Here is a 20,327-nt window from a genome sequence, read left to right on the forward strand (position 1 = left end):
CTGGACAGTTCCTTGTCTGAGTTACCTTTGCTGACTTTTTCTCTTCTACCTGAATTCTAAGTGCTGGAGTGTTTCAGAACTCAATTTTGGACACTCTCCTCTTTACCATCTCATTGAGTTCCGTGGCTTAAGTACCTCCTATGTGGATGGTATTCATCTATGTAGTACTAGTTCCAACTTATCTTCTGGGCTTCCAGACCTATACATTCAACTGCTATCTTGGCATGTTGTTGTGGATGTGTAGTGGGCAAATCAGAATGAATATGTAAGCAGAACTTGATCCTTTCCTCCAAGTATGTCCATTTAAGTGACACCAAATGCCACCCACTTGTGCAAGCCAAAAACCTGAGAGTCATCCTTCATTTTGCCATTTCCCTCACACCCACACATCCAATCCAATAGCAAGTTCTGGTTCTTCTGGAAGATAATCCTGTATGGTCTCTTGGGCTTCTGTATGTCTTTCCAGCAGCGGCTCCGACTGCCTTTGTTCTGGACTTTCTTTTCAATGGTATTTTTATAGCAAAGAGCCCTAGAAGATAGAGGTAGTGCCTGTGGAACAAAGGACCAGCATATCACTCATTGGAGAAGATTCAGGTTCCCCAATCTAACTGTTCTTCCCTGTAATGCCACCGCTGACTGTGCCGTGGTCATGGTGCCCTTTGCATAGCCTGTGGGAAGTCGGGCTCAGGTAACCAGAGCCAGTGCGGAACTCTGCCTACTGCCATTGCTTTGAGTCAGAGTCCTTTTTGTCAGCGTCAACAAAACTGTGGCAAGCTAACATGTTAAGTTGGGATCAGTCAAGTAAAATCTCAGACTCTTCGGTCTTTGACAGTTGTGACAGTGAGATCGGAAAGGCTTTCTCCAAGAGGAAGGATGAGGGCCTCACAGGCTGATGGAACAGGCCTTGAGAGCGGTCCATGGGGATCCGTAGCAAACAGGCTGACCAAACTGTACGGCCAACCAGGCGATAAATAGTGCTCCACTTTATGGTCCTTAAAGAAGAGGATTTGGGGGGTGGTTCGCAGGCTGAGTAACAGGAAGTGGATTCGGATAGAGCTGCTAGACCTGTACTGAAATTGTTGCTGACTCACCTCTGGGGGTGCCGTGGATTTCCTCCCTATTGTGATTCAGGTCCTTGGTGGGCAGAAAGTTCTACTCCTTTTTCACATAAAAGTTGCAGAGACAAGCACCTACCCTGACCCTCCACTGAAAAGAGAAGCCTTCAGAGAAGCAGAGACCAGGTGAGTCATTTAAACTTTGGCTGGCTCCCTTGGGAAATGAGGGAAGAGGGCGACCAGTGCTTGTGAAGGAAGAATGGCAACAGCTAGGCCCTCTTAGGGCTCATCCCTTGGTATAGTCTCTCACGCCAAACTTAGATCCATTCTGCGATGACAGAAGTCTCAGTTTTTTACAGTGGAACCTGGCTGCAGAAAAGGAGCTTTGGCCCTCTCTCTCAGATTGCCCTGAAACAGGATAATGCTCTGGGAAGCCAGAGATGACGCACTGACCGGTATTTGGGCTCTTCCTGACCTGGATTGGGTTGAAAATGCTGACAGAAGTGCTGCACCAAAGAATGAGAGACGGACGCAAGGAAATCTTGGACGAATTCCTGCAGTCAGCTGCAGCCCTGGAAAGCTTGCTTAGCCCTTAGGCTAAAACCAGGCAAGACGCTAAGAGATGTTACCACGATGAGACAGCAAATGCCCTGGATTAAGATGAACTCCTTGAAAAAAGTTGCTGCTGTCTGTGCAAGTCAGTGGCGAGTGAGCTGAAACACGCAAACCACGTGGCCCAGGCAGATAGCTACCGATATCTGGCTCTGGCCTCTGAGTCAAGGGGTCCCCCAAACTGAAATGAACAGTGGCGGTAATGATGACGTTGCCATTCAATTCAGGGTTTTGGGTGCTCAGAAACATTGGACCTTCGTTTGGTTGAGCCATGCGTAGCTTCTGCATGCTTGAAACACAGAGCAAATGTGCCTTCCTTCCTGGCATGGAGATGTCCATGCTGCCTGATTCCTCCCTTACTCTCTCCATCCTGATCGCAGCTGCCTTAAGAAGAGAGGAAGGATAGGAACAACGTCTCCCCATCCCCAAGGGTGGCTGCCATCCATATGCACCAGACCCAGTATGCTGGGAAACTCTGGGGAGGGAAGAACTCAAATTTTTATGCTCTGTTGGTTACAGACAGCCAAGTCACCATCCTACCCAGATCTGTTAGGAAGAAGGCTGGGCTGGGACCAGAATGAGGCAAATGAGGAACTTGCTTGAGATACACATTTAAGGGGGCACCCAAAACTCAGTAATCAAGACAAGTAATTTTTTTTTTTTTTGCGGTACGCTGGCCTCTCACTGTTGTGGCCTCTCCCGCTGCGGAGCACAGGCTCCGGACGCGCAGGCCCAGCGGCCATGGCCCACGGGCCCAGCCGCTCCGCGGCATGTGGGATCTTCCCGGACCGGGGCACGAACCCATGTCCCCTGCATCGGCAGGCGGACCCTCAACCACTGCGCCACCAGGGAAGCCCCAAAACAAATAATATTTTACTGCAGTATTTTTTAAAAATAAAAATTCATGCTAAAAGCCTACGATGAACACAATACCAACCTTTTAAATAAGGTTAGGATCGGTAGCAGTGCTGGGCTGTGATGTATTCAAAGTGAAGGCAAAAAGTCAGCAATACTGATCCTATCGTGATGACTGCTCATGCACGTGTTACCGGGCCCACTCTGCACTGCCTACTGGAAATCGGGACTTGCGCAACGTACACAAATGCTGAAGTTCTGGCTACAGTGGTGGCTGCGGGTAATAAAAGTGCTTTGTTTCTGAGTTAGGAGTCTCAGGTCTTCTGTCAGCATCCCCGAAACTGTGGCGGGCTAACCTGTTAGATTGTGGGATGGGTTAAAAACCCTTCTTGGTCCTTCACAGGTTCTGTCTCCATCACTGACATCCTACCCTTGGCTCGGGCCCCCATCATCTCTGACCTATCGCAGTCACTTAACTGCTCTCCCCACCCCTGCTTTTTCCTTTCTGTCGTACGTTGTCTTTAGCAGCTTGATTTTTTTTTTTCCTAAAATGTGAGATCACAAAATATGAGATCATTAAACTGCTCCATTTAAAAGTATTTCAGTGGTTTCTTTTTCCATAGAGAACAGGAATCTAAACTTTTTGCTATGGCCTATAAAGTCCTATGTGGTCTAGCTGCCCACCCTCCCAACCGCCTACCTCTCATAAACTCACTCTCCCATCTACTCATTAAACTGTAGCCAGATACACCTTTCTTTTCTAAGACATTTTTGCCTAGGGGTGTTTGCACTTGCTGCTTCTTCTGTCTAGTGGGTAGAATTCCCCTGGTTTGCTCCTTCCCATCTTTCGGTAGGGTATTATGAAATAGGCACTAGTAGGGGTGGCAAACACTTTTTGAAAGAATGAGATGTGATACATTTCTTTAAATCTTCAAAATAGTCAACATGGGAAAATTGGAATTTCTCTGCAAGTACTTAAACCTTGTAAAAATCCTAAAGTCACCTCCAAGTCTGCCTAGGCAAAATGCTTTGCCTGCACCAACCCCAGTAAGAATCTGGCATCTTGATACCTAGAGTACGGTCCTTTGCCTCGCAGCATCTCCATCATCTGGGAGCTTGCTAGAAATCCAGAACCTTGGGCCTCATCCCTTCTTACTGAATCAGAATCTTTAGCAAGATTCCCAGGTGGATGCACCTTAAAGTTTGGGAAGCACTGTAGTAGCATAACCCCACTCCCTTCCGTCATAGTACTCACCACTGCATGAGTTATCCTGAACTTTCACTTGTTAATTCTTTACTCACCATCTCTATGCTCCTCTCATTCCCCACCAGATTGTAAGTTATAAAAGAGGAGGGGCTTGTCTGTGTTGATAGCTGTATTCCAAGGCCCATAATAAATGCTCAGATACTTTTGGAAGACATGAATGAACAAAATACTCAGTAATTACCATTTATACTTTTTATGGTAAACTTTCCACCCAAATGTGACCTAGTTTTTTTTACACCATTGGAACTATGTATTGGATCCCTGATGACTCGGTGTTTGATTCTTACGCTCTCTGGGATGGTTTTGTTGTGATACAGAAGGAGGCAGCCTGGATATTTCTCAAAGATCCTTTGAAGTTTTGGATTCTTACCCAAGTTTTTGCTCGCTCCGTCTTGATGTCTCTTACAGCGTTGACTAGTCTTGCTTGTTCTAGGTTTTACTCCTACAAGTCCATTCTTCATATTAAGGATAGATAAGTGTGTGATATAGTAGGAAAGGCATGGATTTGGATCCAAAAAACTAGTCCTACTATTTTTTAACTGTGCCACCTGGGAAGTTAATTGCCCTCTGAGTCTGTTTACTCATCTTTCTAATGGATAATGAAATTCGCTTTCCAGGGTGCTAATGAGAATAACGTAAGCTCATGTATGCAAAGCACTTGGTAGAATAAGGTCTTGGAATTTGGTCAGGAAGACTTAGTTCCTTTCTTTCCCTCTTGCCTTAATCATGTCACTTTTTGCCCAAGTGCACAACCAACCAAAAGAAAACAAGAAAAATTTAAAAATCACAAGACCTCAAAGCCCTTAAACATTATTTAAATGAATTCCTCTACCTGGTATAATCTGACCAAGCTGCCAGTTCCCATTAATTTCTCACTAGACTCCCCCTATCTTCCATTTGAGCACGACCGGCATTATTGCATTCTTCTTGGTTCATTTCTGTTTTGCCTCAAGAATATTCCCTGTAGGCCTTATATACTCTAACTACCTTACTTGTACTTTCCTACCAAGGTACAGGATGAAATCCCACCTCTTTAAGGAGATTCCTGGAAAGACCAAGCTCTTACTGATCCAACTCATTTTTGAAACTAATAGGCATTTAAGAGTTTCTATCAGCAATTTAATTATAAACTATTCTGTGTTAATCTTGAATTCGTTCATGCTTGTTATTGTTTTCCCAACTGAGATGTAAGCTTTTTGAAGACTAGAATAGTGCTTTATATTGTTTTATAACTCCCAGTGGGTGGCAAAGTACTGAGTCATAAACCTTGTTGACCGATGGCCAAATTCCTAATGCTGGTACTTAGATTATTATTGGGTACTTTTCTAATGCTGCTGATTCTATCCGAGCCACATGGTTTCCCTCCAGGAAATTTTAAATCGCAGTCTAAAACAAGGGTCCTGGGTTCAAATACCTGTAGGGCTATGCAGATTCATACGTGAGGGTAGCCAGGTGTAAGAATTCAGGGGCTGGTGGGAGCTGCGGGCAACAGGAGTGAGAGTGCTCTGTCTAGAGGCATAAGCACTACTCAGCCAGCTAATTGTGGGTCCACATGTTTTAGTTTGTTAAGAGAAGCCAAGAATCTAGATAGTTATGTACAATTTCTCAATTTTCTTACTTTGGCAAACATTTCAAAGAATTTCAAAACAGTGCAGGCCAAACTAGAGATATCTGTGGGACAAGAAGAGCATGTGATTCATTAGAGCAGCGATTTTCAATCCTGGCTGCAAATGAGAGTCACTTGGGGAGCTTTGAAAAATCCTGATGTCTAAGCCACAGATCAGGCCAATTAAATCAGAATATCTGGGGCTGTGCCCCAGGTATCAATATTTTTTTTCAAAGCTACCCAGTTGATTCAATGTGTGGTTGAATATGAAAACCTCTGTGTTGGAGGCTCTGGTCTACTGTCTCATTTCTTTTGTAAATTTAGGATTGGGATTATTTGCAAGGATAAGTGAGACCTCAGATGATCTCTGTAGGATTCATTGCCTTAGTTAGCATAGCCCTTAAAACTCTCAGCTGTACAACCTCTGCCCCATTTTCCTTGTAGCTTCTGCCATGTGGTAAAACTTCTGGTATCTTCAGCTAATTTCTTTTAATCATGATATTGCTATCATGTTAAAGGAAGAAGTCATTTTTTTATGTTTTAGGAATAAATACTAGTTTATTCAATAAAATTAAATTTTTTTCTCGGTAGTATTTTTGTTTTATTTTTTCATTAGCGTTTTTGAGAATGAATAGTTTCAAATCATATGTGAGGATAGAACAAATAACGTAACTATTTTGCATTTCCAATACCCCAAGTCCTGTCTACTAAGGATGGCTTCCTAAGAACTGAAAAAAAAAATCCTTACAGATCTATAGGAGGAGGATGTGTATAGAAAGACAAAAGATAGAATTGGGGGCATTAAAATGCATTAACTGTAGTTCTCCATTTAATCCCCACACTAGAAAGGTACGAACTCCTGTGTGCATATAATCTGACCTTTGATTTTGTTGATTTAGTTCTGATGTCTTCTCTTTTGACAGATTTTCAAAAATTTTTATAGGTAGTCTTATAGAAAGCCTGACCGTTATCCCAACATTGAATGTATATTCTTTATTTTTCTTGCTGCTCCTTTAATGTGGTCCCTAGGTTTGAATCACAACGTTGTGGATAATTTACTAGACTAGACACATCAAGCTTTGCCAGTCTCTTGATCTCTTGCTTTAAGTAGCTTTGTCTTATTTTTGAGCTGCAATATTCAAGAGCTTGGTAACGTAGGAACTGCTGATAAACAGAAACATTTGAGGACTATTCCAACCTACAGAGGCACTTTATGAAATCATGTTGTAACAAGGAAACCATAAGGCCTCTGGAAAACTTAATGACGAATTAAGAAATATAGAGAATAAAAACCAATTGCCTTAAGAGGGAAATATTCTTATACTCACTCATTGGGCGATACGAAAATGAGAATTATAAATGTGAGAGCAACTGATTGATGGTTTCAACAATTTGAGAAATTTTGATGGAATCATGAACTGTTTCTTTCAGGAGACATGGTCATTATATTGAAGCCCAGAAATCTGAACTAAATATTACTGGAGACTATATGAGTAATGACTTAATTAGGTTACCTGGATATAGACAGTAAAAGTTTTAACCGATTCAGGGATTACATACCTATACCACATCTACAGGAAGTAAAGTTGTAGAAAAAGTATAACAAATATCGTATTTTAACTTGTTTTAGAGAAATAATGATGCTTATTTGAAGCTTGAGTGAAAAGTTTTTAGATCTTTCAACTGATCCTGGCTTAATGTTGCAACTCTGCTTTAATTTACAGATCCATCTGTGGTAGCCAGGTCCTCTCGTGTCTAATTTAAAGTCTTATTATCTTGTCATTCACTTTCTAAATTAAATTAAAAGTTTTAAGGGGCGTGTGCGTGCGTGCGTGTGTGTGTATTATACTTTTCTCCCACTAGATTATAAATTGCTTGAATGACCATGCCATTTACATTTATGTTCCTCTCTGTGCCTAGCACAATGCTTTCCACATAGCAAGCGCTAATTAAATGTTTTAAAACATATTGAATTAATTTCCATATACAATATGGTGGTTCATCATGGCATTTCTAATTTAGCTACCTAATTGCTGAGATGAAATAAAAGGAGTCTCTTTTAAATTAGACATAACAAAACAGTGGCAGGATACAAGAAGAAGGAAAAGGAGAAACCATTCCGAGACTTACTCTGTAGTCACTTGAAGTCACATAAAATATAGGGAGGAAGGCCAACCAGATGATGCATGTGGTGTACATGGTAAAACCAATGAACTTGGCTTCGTTGAAATTTTCTGGGCACTTCCGCGTTTTGAAGGCATACACAGTGCATAAGATGACCAGGACCACATCGTAGGTAAGTGAGATCAACATGCTGGAATCTTTGACATTGCATTTTAAGATGACTGTTTCCCGCTTCTCTGGAAGGGTGTACCGCCTGGTGCCTGGAACCTCCAGGATGAGCCACACAGACACTACCACAATTTGCACCAGTATCAGACCCAGGCAGATGAAAACCTGAGAACTTGGGCTGATGAATTTTGGCCTCTGAGCGCCATTCTTTACCCCATCGAAGACACGGGCAATGCAGTTTGTCTTGGTCAGCAGGGCTGAGTAACAGACAGCGAAGGAGGTCCCCAGCCCGAGTCGGCGCAATGCACAGATGACTGGTGACGGCTTGGAAATGAAGAAGAATGTCATGCAATAGGACAGGCCAACCCCAAACAACAAGATGTAGCAGAGCTCCCGGCCTGATGCTTTGACTAACGGTGTGTTGTTGTGCTTGATAAAGACAGTCACAACCACGCATGTACACATAAAACCCAGGCAGGCAATGGTGACTGGACCAATGGCCCAGGCATCTTGCCACCTGATGTAGTCCTCAGGAAGGTCAAAGCAGCCAGATAGGTCTGCAGTGGGCCACTGCCCAAGGCCGCAATCCATACAGGTAAACTCGTCAGCCAGGTATTCGTAGGGCTCGCAGGGGATGCAGATCCAGCAGCAGACATCCCCTGGTTGCATATTCTTCATTTCATTGGGTGCACAGGGGTCGCTGCACTGGGACGTGGGGATTGAGTTCCGGGACCAGTGGATAGAGTCGACATCTACTGATAAGGTTTCTGCCCAATGACCAACCTTCAAGTAGGAATACTTGCCGCCCATGTACTGGAAGTTGAACACGTTGTAACGTCCCATTCCGTCTCCAAAAGTGTCAAACTTGACAATGCTATCTGCACCTTTATTTGGGTTGAATGGAGCTGTGACATGTAAAGTAAAAGAAAAGAAAAAACAGAACACTGTTTAGGTGTCTTAAGTGTGATCGGTCAATGACTTTATATCATACACTTAGCAAAACTGAAATAACAAGGGAACAGGGATTCCAAGGCTGAGATAATTTATCAATTACCATTGAATTTACATATTAAAAACTACTGGAGTCTTCAAGCATTCATAAATTCATTCACTTAACATTCCTGAGTGCCTCCTGTGTGCCAAGTGCCAGTGATAATCATGAGTACAATACAGTGTCTGCCTTCAAAGGAGCTGATTATTTAACAGGGAAACCGGTGAACATGTAGTCATATTTTATGTGGTATATAAATATTCATTTCTTGAAAGATTCCACAATAGGAATTGGACAAAACTTCGAATCTCATCTCTATTACGTATTTATATATTTATGTATAGGAATTAAATATTTTCATGAAGCTATATAATTAAAAGGAGGAATTTTTCTCCTTCAAATCAAGAAAAAAATTTTCATTATAAATGGATGGTATGTTTCTTTTAAACAGTTTAGATAATTCAGAAGGAAAGAAAAAAAGAACACTCATCCGTAATCCTTCAACTGTAGTATTTTCATGTTTTGGAGGCTATTCATTCTGACAACACATTTGCATGTGTCTGTGTATAGCATACTCCTATCCACATACATACAACCTGAATATTCTGAAGGCACCTACAGTAGAAGCTAGGTAATTGCTTTAAAGTTTGTTCCTAACTGTACAGGATCGGTAGCCCTCAACCCTGTCCCTTTCTTACAGCCAGTGCCTAAGAGGAGCGCCTCTCTAAGCATCTCTGGTTCCTCTCTCCTCTCTTCCAGCTGCTGCTCATCATGTCTCTCTTGCCAACATCAGCTACCATTCTGTTCACCATTTTTATGCCACCTTCTCTGGTCTGCTCTGTGCCTACTATTTCACACTGCCGACCTTTACTCTTTCCTTAAATGTAGAAGAATGAGGCTGATGTCTCTGATGCACAGACAATCTTTATTAGTCAGGGTAGGCTTGCCTATGTTGGTAAATAGACCCCAAATTGTTTAAGGGCTCAAACACAATGGAAGTTTATTTCTCCCTTGTGCAGTAGGCTAAGGTCTTGGTGGGTGGGTCTCTCCTCCACACAGTGATTCAGGAACCCACGTTCCTTCCATCTTGAAGCTGTACCAATTCCTAGGGGCTCCTTCTCATCGGTATCCATGCAGTGGAAGGAGAAAAAGAGTATGAATTAGGTACACCTGCTTCCTCAAAGTATAAACCTGGAAGTGGCACGTGCTTTTTTTTTTTTTTTTTTTCGCGGTACACGGGCCTCTCACTGTTGTGGCCTCTCCCGTTGCGGAGCACAGGCTCCGGACGCGCAGGCTCAGTGGCCATGGCTCACGGGCCCAGCCGCTCCATGGCATGTGGGATCTTTCCGGACCGGGGCACGAACCCGTGTCCCCTGCATCGGCAGGCAGACTCTCAACCACTGTGCCACCAGGGAAGCCCGGCACGTGCTTTTATTCACATTTATTGACTAGAAATTAGTTACAGGGTCACACCCAACTTCGAGAGCAGCTGGGAAAGGTGGCTTAGCTGATGTGCCCAACTACAGCTATGGATGAGAAAGGGGAATTTGCAGGACACTGCAGTCTCTTACTCTGCAGGTCTTTGCTGTCTTTACTACCTCCTCCCTGAGCTCCGTCCTGCCTTCTCTGGGGCTCATGTTGTTCCAGCCAGCGGGAAACAGCTTCCTCTTCTTGGGTCTAGTTATTTTATGGAGGAAAGGGTCCCTCAATGAGTTGCTTGGGTCCTTGGTAAAAGAAAACCTCACATTTCACCTAACAGCTCTTGCCTACATAGGATGCATAGATGCCCCTAGAGTGTCAGGCTTGGTGTTTCCAGTAATGTGTTGTACCATATATATCAAGTCTGTTAGCAAATGTAATTCAATATGCCACATTTATTCCTCACTTATTATGATTTATTTTCCTTTAGTGATCTTGTTATCTCACATTTGACTTCCCTAAACTTCACCTAGCTTTCTGCCACATTCTTCAAACCCATCACCTATGTCTGTGTGTGTCTGTACTGCAGTTGGGGATTGGCTTCAAGTTCATAGCGAGACACGCTGTAGTCGTAGATGAGTGCATGATTTTGGATTTAGATGGACTATGTGTGATTGTCATCTCTGCCATCTCTGCCTTTTAATAGTTGTATGTCCTTAGGCAAGTTAACCTTTCTGACTCTGTTTCCTAATCAACAAATTATAATATAAATAACAAATTATAAATAAATGTAAAAATGCTAAATAAATTGATCATTTTCTACTGGTTTATAACATTTGCCAGATACTAAATTGTGAGATAATTCATTTCTCTCTGTTATTTGTTGTTTCTCTTGATCTCTTTCCACAGCAGTATGATCTTTTTTGCAACTACTACAGCTTTAGACTATGTTTTAATATGTTAGAACAAATGAACATAGGAGTTGAAACATTATTGCTATATTTTCAGGAGTAGGAATCAATATCACAATTCCTAGATCACAGAAAACTAAATTTATTTAGTCCATGCTTAGAAAAATTTCATTAAAAATTTTAGAGACTCCTTTCACATGTTACCAATAAATAAAATGTTGAATATTTTAACATAGTTTACATCAAGTATAAGAACCTCAGATGTGTTATTAATTTTTTTTATTCTCAACTACACAGTCAATCTCCACCAGTGTTCAATGGATGTTATTAGGTCATTCTGGAAAAGATTTGTAAAATAAATATGTTTTATAGCTTTAAATATTTCACTATTTTCACAGCTATTCTTGAATATAAAGTTTCTTAAAAATAATATATTTGAAAGGTGACAAAACTGGTTGTTTTGCGTAATCTGAGCCGGAGAGGGTTATTGATAAGATTGTTGGCATGTGAGCTAATAATATAAACACTAAAGATGTAAAACATTCCTTTTATAAATCTTTTATGGAAATCATCTGATATCATTAACTGAATATTGGAACAGACTGGTGGCCTAGTTGAGAATAACAAAATTAATAACACACCTAGGGTCTTAACACTTGATATAAAATGTTTTAAAATAGTCAACATTTTACTTATTTGTAACATGTAAAAGGAATACCTGAAATTTTTTTTTTTTTTTTTTGCGGTACACGGGCCTCTCACTGTTGTGGCCTCTCCCGTTGCGGAGCACAGGCTCCGGACGCGCAGGCTCAGTGGCCATGGCTCACGGGCCCAGCCGCTCCGTGACATGCGGGATCTTCCCGGACCGGGGCACAAACCCGTGTCCCCTGCATCGGCAGGCGGACTCTCAACCGCTGCGCCACCAGGGAAGCCAGAATACCTGAAATTTTTAATGCCTCTTTTCTAAGCATAGAATAAACAAACTTAGCTTGATGTAACATAAGAATTCTGATATTGATTCCTACTCATGAAAATCTGGTAATAATATTTCAATTCCCATTTTTTTCTTAATCGTTTGAATATACAGAGCATTGATAGGTTTTTTAAAGAGCCTAAATGAGGACTTTAGCTCTGCTTTTACAAAATATAGGCACTTTTTTTTAATTGGCGTACAATTGCTTTACAATGTTGTTAGTTTCTGCTGTACAAAGAAGTGAATCAGCTATATGTATACGTATATCCCCTCCTCTTGGACCTCCCTCCCCCCACCTCCTTCCCACCCATCTACGTCATCACAGAGCACAGAGCTGAGCTCCCTGTGCTATATAGCAGGTTCCCGTTAACTATCTATTGTACACATGGCAGTGTATATATGTCAATCCTAATCTCCCAATTCATCCCACTCTCCCCTTCCCCTCCTGTGTCCACTCTTCCGTTCTCTACGTCTGCGTCTCTGTTCCTGCCCTGCAAATAGGTTCATCTGTGCCATTTTTCTAGATTCCACATATATGCGTCAATATACGTTTGTTTTTCTCTTTCTGATTTCACTCTGTATAACAGACTCTAGGTCCATCCACATCTCTACAAATGACCCAATACCCTGAGAAAACCATATTTCAAAAAGACACATGTACCCCAATGTTCATTGCAGCACTATTCACAATAGCCAGGACGTGGAAGCAACCTAATGCCCATCGACAGATGAATGGATAAAGAAGATATGGTACATATATACAATGGAATATTACTCAGCCATAGAAAGGAATGAAATTGGGTCATTTATAGCCACTATTTTTCATTAGGCTATTTTATGTTTTAATTTTTTTGAATTTTATTTATTTTTCATACAGCAGGTTCTTACTAGTTATCCATTTTATACATATTAGTGTATACATGTCAATCCCAGTCGCCCAATTCATCACACCACCACCCACGCCCACCACCAATTTTACCCCTTGGTGTCCATACGTTTGTTCTCTACATCTGTGTCTCAATTTCTACCCTGAAGACCGGGTCATCTGTACCATTTTTCTATGTTCCACATGTATGCGTTAATATACGATATTTATTTTTCTCTTTCTGACTTACTTCACTCTGTATGACAGTCTCTAGATGCATCCACGTCTCTACAAATGACCCAGTTTCGTTCCTTTTTATGGCTAATATTCCATTGTATATATGTACCACATCTTCTTTATCTATTCGTCTGTCGATGGGCATTTACGTTGTTTCCATGACCTGGCTATTGTAAATAGTGCTGCAGTGAACATTGGGGTACATGTATCTTTTTGAATTATGGTTTTCTCTGGGTATATGTGCAGTAGTGGGATTGCTAGATCATATGGTAATTCTATTTTTAGTTTTTTAAGGAACCTCCATACTGTTCTCCATACTGGCTGTGTCAATTTACATTCCCACCAACAGTGCAAGAGGGTTCCCTTTTCTCCACACCCTCATCAGCATTTGTTGTTTGTAGATTTTCTGATGATGCCCATTCTGACTGGTGTGAGGTGATACCTCATTGTAGTTTTGATTTGCATTTCTCTAATAATTAGTGATGTTGAGCAGCTTTTCATGTGCTTCTTGGCTATGTGTAGGTCTTGTTTGGAGAAATGTCTATCTAGGTCTTCTGCCCATTTTTGGATTGGGTTGTTTGTTTTTTTAATATTGAGCAGCATGAGCTGTTTATATATTTTGGAGATTAATCCTTTGTCCGTTGATTCATTTGCAAATATTTTCTCCCATTCTAAGGGTTGTCTTTTCCTCTTGTTTATGGTGTCCTTTGCTGTACAAAAGCTTTTAACTTTCATTAGGTCCCATTTGTTTATTTTTGTTTTTATTTCCATTACTCTAGGAGGTGGATCAAAAAAGATCTTGCTGTGATTTGTGTCAAAGAGTGTTCTTCCTATGTTTTCCTCTAAGAGTTTTATAGTGTCTGATTTTACATTTAGGTCTCTAATCTATTTTGAGTTTATTTTTGTGTATGGTGTTAAGGAGTGTTCTAATTTCATTCTTTTATATGTAGCTGTCCAGTTTTCCCAGCACCACTTATTGAAGAGACTGTCTTTTCTCCATTGTATATCCTTGCCTCCTTTGTCATAGATTAGTTGACCATAGGTGCATGGGTTTATCTCTGGGCTTTCTATCCTGTTCCATTGGTCTATATTTCTGTTTTTGTGCCGGTACCATATTGTCTTGATTACTGTAGCTTTGTAGTATAGTCTGAAGTCAGGGAGTCTGATTCCTCCAGCTCCGTTTTTATTCCTCAAGATTGCTTTGGCTCTCCGGGATCTTTTGTGTCTCCATACAAATTTTAAGATTTTTTTGTTCTAGTTCTGTAAAAAAATGCCATTGGTAATTTAATAGGGATTGCATTGAATCTGTAGATTGCTTTGGGTAGTATAGACATTTTCACAATATTGATTCTTCCATCCAAGAACATGGTATATCTCTCCATCTGTTTGTATCATCTTTAATTTCTTTCATCAGTGTCTTATAGTTTTCTGCATACAGGTCTTTTGTCTCCCTAGGTAGGTTTATTCCTAGGTATTTTATTCTTTTTGTTGCAGTCGTAAATGGGAGTGTTGCCTTAATTTCTCTTTCAGAGATTTCATCATTAGTGTATAGGAATGCAAGAGATTTCTGTGCATTAATTTTGTATCCTGCAACTTTACCAAATTCATAGATTAGCTCTAGTAGTTTTCTGGTGGCATTTTTAGGATTCTCTCTATATAGTATCGTGTCATCTGCAAACAGTGACACTTTTACTTCTTCTTTTCCAACTTGTATTCCTTTTATTTCTTTTTCTCCTCTGATTGCCGTAGCTAGGACTTCCAAAACTATGTTGAATAATAGTAGCGAGAGTGGACATCCTTGTCTTGTTCCTGATCTTAGAGGAAATGCTTTCAGTTTTTCACTATTGAGAATGATGTTTGCTGTGGGTTTGTCATATATGGCCTTTATTATGTTGAGGTAGTTTCCCTCTGTGCCCACTTTCTGGAGAGTTTTTATCATAAGTGGGTGTTGAATTTTGTCAAAAGCTTTTTCTGCATCTATTGAGATGATCATATGTTTTTTCTTCTTCAGTTTATTAGTATGGTGTATCACATTGATTGATTTGCGTATATTGAAGAATCCTTGCATTGCTGGGATAAATCCCACTTGATCATGGTGTATGATTCTTTTAATGTGTTGTTGGATCCTGTTTGCTAGTATTTTGTTGAGGATTTTGGCATCTGTATTCATCAGTGATATGGGTCTGTAATTTTCTTTTATTGTAGTATCTTTGTCTGGTTTTGGTATCAGGGTGATGGTTGCCTCATAGAATGAGTTTGGGAGTGTTCCTTCCTCTGCAATTTTTTGGAAGAGTTTGGAAAGGATGGGTGTTAGGTCTTCTCTAAATGTTTGATAGAGTTCACCTGTGAAGCCATCTGGTCCTGGACTTTTGTTTGTTGGAAGATTTTTAATCACAGTTTCAATTTCATTACTTCTGATTGGTCTGTTCATATTTTCTATTTCTTCCTGGTTCAGTTTAAGAAGGTTATATCTTTTTAAGAATTTGTCCATTTCTTCCAGGTTGTCCATTTTATTGGCATAGGGTTGCTTGTAGTAGTCTCTTAGGATGCTTTGTATTTCTGCGGTGTCTGTTGTAACTTCTCCTTTTCCATTTCTGATTTTCTTGATTTGAGTCCTCTTCCTCTTTTTCTTGATGAGTCTGGCTAATGGTTTATCAATTTTGTTTATCTTCTCAAAGAACCTGCTTTTAGTTTTATTGATCTTTGCTATTATTTTCTTTGTTTCTATTTCATTTATTTCTGCTCTGATCTTTATGATTTCTTTCCTTCTGCTAACTTTGGGTTTTTTTTGTTCTTCTTTCTCTAGTTCCTTTAGGTGTAAGGTTAGATGGTTAATTTGACATTTTTCTTGTTTCTTGAGGTAGGCTTGTATTGCTATAAACTTCCCTCTTAGAACTGCTTTTGCTGCCTCCCATAGGTTTTGGATCATCGTGTTTTCATTGTCATTTGTCTCTAGGTATTTTTTGATTTCCTCTTTGATTTCTTCAGTGATCTCTTTGTTATTTAGTAATGTATTGTTTAGCCTCCATGTGTTTGTGTTTTTTACGGTTTTTTCCCTGTAATTGATTTCTAATCTCGTAGCGTTGTGGTCAGAAAAGATGCTTGAAATGATTTCAATTTTCTTAAATTTACTGAGGCTGGATTTGTGAACCAAGGTGTGATCTATCCTGGAGAATGTTCCGTGCGCACTGGAGAAGAAAGTGTGATCTGCAGTTTTTGGATGGAATGTTCTATAAATATCAATTAAATCTATCTGGTTTATTGTGTCATTTATAGCTTGTGTTTCCTTATTAATTTTCTGTTTGGATGATCTGTCCGTTGGTGTAAGTGAGGTGTTAAAGTCCCCCACTATTATTGTGCTACTGTCAATTTCCTCTTTTATAGCTGTTAGCAGTTGCTTTATGTATTGTGGTGCTCCTTTGTTGGGTGCATATATATTTATAATTGTTATATCTTATTCTCAGATTGATCATTATGTAGTGTCCTTCCTTGTCTCTTGTAGCATGTCTCTTCTTTATTTTAAAGTGCATTTGATCTAATATGAGTATTGCTACTCCAGCTTTCTTTTGATTTCCATTTGCATGGAATATCTTTTTTCATCCCCTCAGTTTTAGTCTGTATGTGTCCCTAGGTCTGAAGTGGGTCTCTGGTAGACAGCATATATATAGGTCTTGTTTTTGTATCCGTTCAGCGAACCTGTGTCTTTTTGTTGGCGCATTTAATCCATTCACATTAAAGTAATTATCAATACGTATGTTTCTATTACCATTTTCTTAATTGTTTTGGGTTTGTTTTTGTAGGTCCTTTTCTTCTCTTGTGTTTCCCACTTAGAGAAGTTCCTTTAGCATTTGTTGTAGAGCTGGTTTGGTGGTGCTGCATTCTCTTAGCTTTTGCTTCTCTGTAAAGCTTTTGATTTCTCCATTGAATCTGAATGAGATCCTTGCTGGGTAGAGTAAACTTAGTTGTAGGTTCTTCCTTTTCATCACTTTAAATATGCCATGTCACTCCCTTCTGGCTTGTAGAGTTTCTGCTGAGAAATCAGCCATTACCCTTATGGGAGTTCCCTCGTATGTTATTTGTCAGTTTTCCTTTGCTGCTTTCAATAATTTTTCTTTGTCTTTAATTTCTGCCCATTTGATTACTATGTGTCTCAGCGTGTTTCTCCTTGGGTTTATCTTGTATGGGATTCTCTGCACTTCCTGCACTTGGGTGGCTATTTCCTTTCCCATGTTAGGGAAGTTTTCGACTATAATCCCTTCAGATATTTTCTCGGGTCCTTTCTCTCTCTCTTCTCCTTCTGGGACCCCCATAATGTGAATGTTGTTGCGTTTAATGTTGTAGCAGAGATCTCTTAAGGTGTCTTCATTTGTTTTCATTCTTTTTTCTTTATTCTGTTCCATGGCAGTGAATTCCACCATTCTGTTTTCCAGGTCACTTGTCCATTCTTCTGCCTCAGTTATTCTGCTATTGATTCCTCCTAGTGTAGTTTTCATTTCAGTTATTGTATTGTTCATCTGTTTGTTTGTTCTTTAATTCTTTTAGGTCTTTGTTAATCATTTCTTGCACCTTCTCAATCTTTGCCTCCATCCTTTTTCCGAGTTCCTGGATCACCTTCACTGTCATTATTTTGAATTCTTTTTCTGGAAGGTTGCCTATCTCCACTTCATTTAGTTGTTTTTCTGGGGTTTTATCTTGTTCCTTCATCTGGTACATAGCCCTCTGCCTTCTCATCTTGTCTATATTTCTGTGAATGTGGTTTTGTTCCACAGGCTGCAAGATTGTAGTTCTTGCTTCTGCTGTCTTCCCTCTGGTAGATGAGGCTATCTAAGAGGCTTGTGCAAGTTTCCTCAGGGGAGGGACTGGGTAGAGCTGGCTGTTGCTTTGTAGGCTATTTTAAATCAGTGGGTGCAGAATATAGGTAGACTTCCATCAGTTTTTTTTCCTTCCTACCTTTTTTTTTGTTGTTGTTAGTGGCAATTTTATTTTATTTTTTATTTTTAGTTTTTAATTTTTTGTTTTTATACAATTTTTACATGTTACTTTACAGTTACAGTTATTACAAATATTGGCTATATTCCCTGTGTTGTACAACACATCCTTAAGTCTGTCTTATACCTAATAGTATGTACCTCCCACACCCCTCCCCTATTTTGCCCCTCCCCTCGCTGGTAACCACTACTGTTTTCTTTCTGTGAGTCTGCTTCTTTTATATTATATTCACTAGTTTGCTGTATTTTTTTTAATATTTCACGTATAAGCGATAACATATAGTATTTGTCTTTCTCTGTCTGACATTTCATTTCGTGTAATGCCCTCCAAGTGCATCCATGTTGCTGCAAATGGCAAAATTTCATTTTTTTTATGTCTGAGTTGTATTCCATTGTATATATATACCACAGCTTCTTTATCCATTCCTCTGTTGATGGACACTTAGGTTGTTTATGTCTTGGCTATTGTAAATAATGCTGCTATGAACATTGGGGTTCAAATTAGTGTTTTAGGTTTCGTTGGATATATACCCAGGAATGGGATTGCTAGGTCAACTACTTTCTGACCTTTTTATTTTGAAAAATTTCAAAGCTACAGTAATGATGAAAGAAAAGTATAATGGACATGATTGCATCACCTAGAATTGCAATCACCTTGATTGCAATCACCTAGAATTAACGAATTGTGAACGTTTTGTCGCATTATACGATTCTTGCACATATGTACCAGGAACCTGTAAATGAATGTTGGTAGTACGGTATATAAGTGAGAAAAATAAAACAACTGGAATCAACACCAGTTTCCAGCAGCAATCACAAATTATTTTGTGGATTATTAACAATATTATATTGTTGTGAAATTAAAGTGACAACAGGTAAATGTATTTTAAAAGCTATAATGTGTGAAAAGACAATGTAACTCCACTTTCATAAAGTTCTAAGATAAAGAACACTAAGTTGTAAGATAAACACATCTAAACGTATCATTTGGGAATACATACAGAAGTGATAAATGAATGGTAATGAATAAAGTAAATGAATGATAATGACAAAATTCAGGATAGTGCCTATGGGATGGAGTGGTGGTATGCAAAGGATGGGATAGGGAAGAGCACAAAGGTGGATGCCAATTTATTATATTCTGTTTCTTGTTTGGATGGGGTGTTTTTCATGGATGAGTATTTTATTGTTGTGCTTCATAAATTGCACTGAGTTAAGTATATTATTTGTATGGTTTAGTATTTCATAATAAAAGTATATAAAAATTAAAATTTGAGGATATACTATTCCAAACACAAATAAAATATATTAATTAATCTTGTCATTCTAGGGGACTAATGCTGCAAGATTTACTTCTCCTGACTCTCCCATGTGGGGACTGGGAATGTAGTAATGATCAACTGCTTCTGTTGATACAATGAATTCCTAAGAGATTTGCTAAGATATATTGGAAAAACTAGTTTATATATACAAATTATAATCAGAAAGAAAATATTCCACTTAAACGGCATCAAAAACAATTAAAAAAAAACCTCAGGATAAATTTAACAAAGTAAGTGAAAGACCTTTGTGAACACTAATTCTGGAATCAGTGAAAAGACATACCACGTTCTTGGATAGTATTTGATGCTCTCTTAGTTGATTTTAATAATAATAATGATGATAGTAATAATATATAAATAATAAATTTCAATAAAAAGTCCAACTTTTTATAAAAAAAAAAAAGTTGACCTCAAAGTTCATATGGAAAAATAATTCATTAAGAATAGCCAGGAAAAAGAAGAGCAGTGAGGGAGCATTAGCACTACCAGATATTAATACATATTATAATGCCTCGCTCATTAAAACAGTGTTGTCCTGAATCATGAATGCATGGAAAAGAACCAGTGGAGTTATATGAGATATCCATAAATAGACCCAGTTTACCTGAAGACAAGGAATACTATACAGCTCTGAAGAGAAATGAGGACGTGTTCTATGTTGCACATATTTTGAAGCTATAAAAAAATCTAAAAGTCACATGATTATCTGTAAAACAAAGTATAACACAGTTAATTTAACATTTAATATGCTATCTTTTATGTAAATGGAGAAAACAGAAGAATCTATTCTTTTTTCTCTTCTATGCATAAAGGAACTCTGGAAGGATGCCCAGGGATAGCAGCTATCAATGGCAAGAGATGCGAAGCGAGCAGATGCATGGCAAAGATGGGAGGGAAATTTTTACCAAATTCTTTTATATATTTTTTGTGTTTT

The 20,327-nt window shown here is 39.3% G+C and overlaps 1 protein-coding gene across 1 annotated transcript in view; it reads right to left on the minus strand.

The window, feature by feature from the left end:
• The window catches only part of GRM3 (glutamate metabotropic receptor 3), a 106,125-nt gene that overhangs the window by 17,959 nt on the left and 67,839 nt on the right, over positions 1 to 20,327 (minus strand). Inside the window, exon 3 of the mRNA XM_030759742.2 lies at positions 7,526 to 8,592. Coding sequence (XP_030615602.1) covers positions 7,526 to 8,592 — 1,067 coding nt within the window. The remainder of the gene's footprint in view (positions 1 to 7,525; positions 8,593 to 20,327) is intronic.

Source organism: Delphinapterus leucas, chromosome 9 (genome assembly GCF_059928025.1).
Source record: "Delphinapterus leucas isolate spDelLeu-1000000601 "Yukka" chromosome 9, BTC_Dleu_Yukka2, whole genome shotgun sequence".
Lineage (NCBI taxonomy): Eukaryota > Metazoa > Chordata > Mammalia > Artiodactyla > Monodontidae > Delphinapterus > Delphinapterus leucas.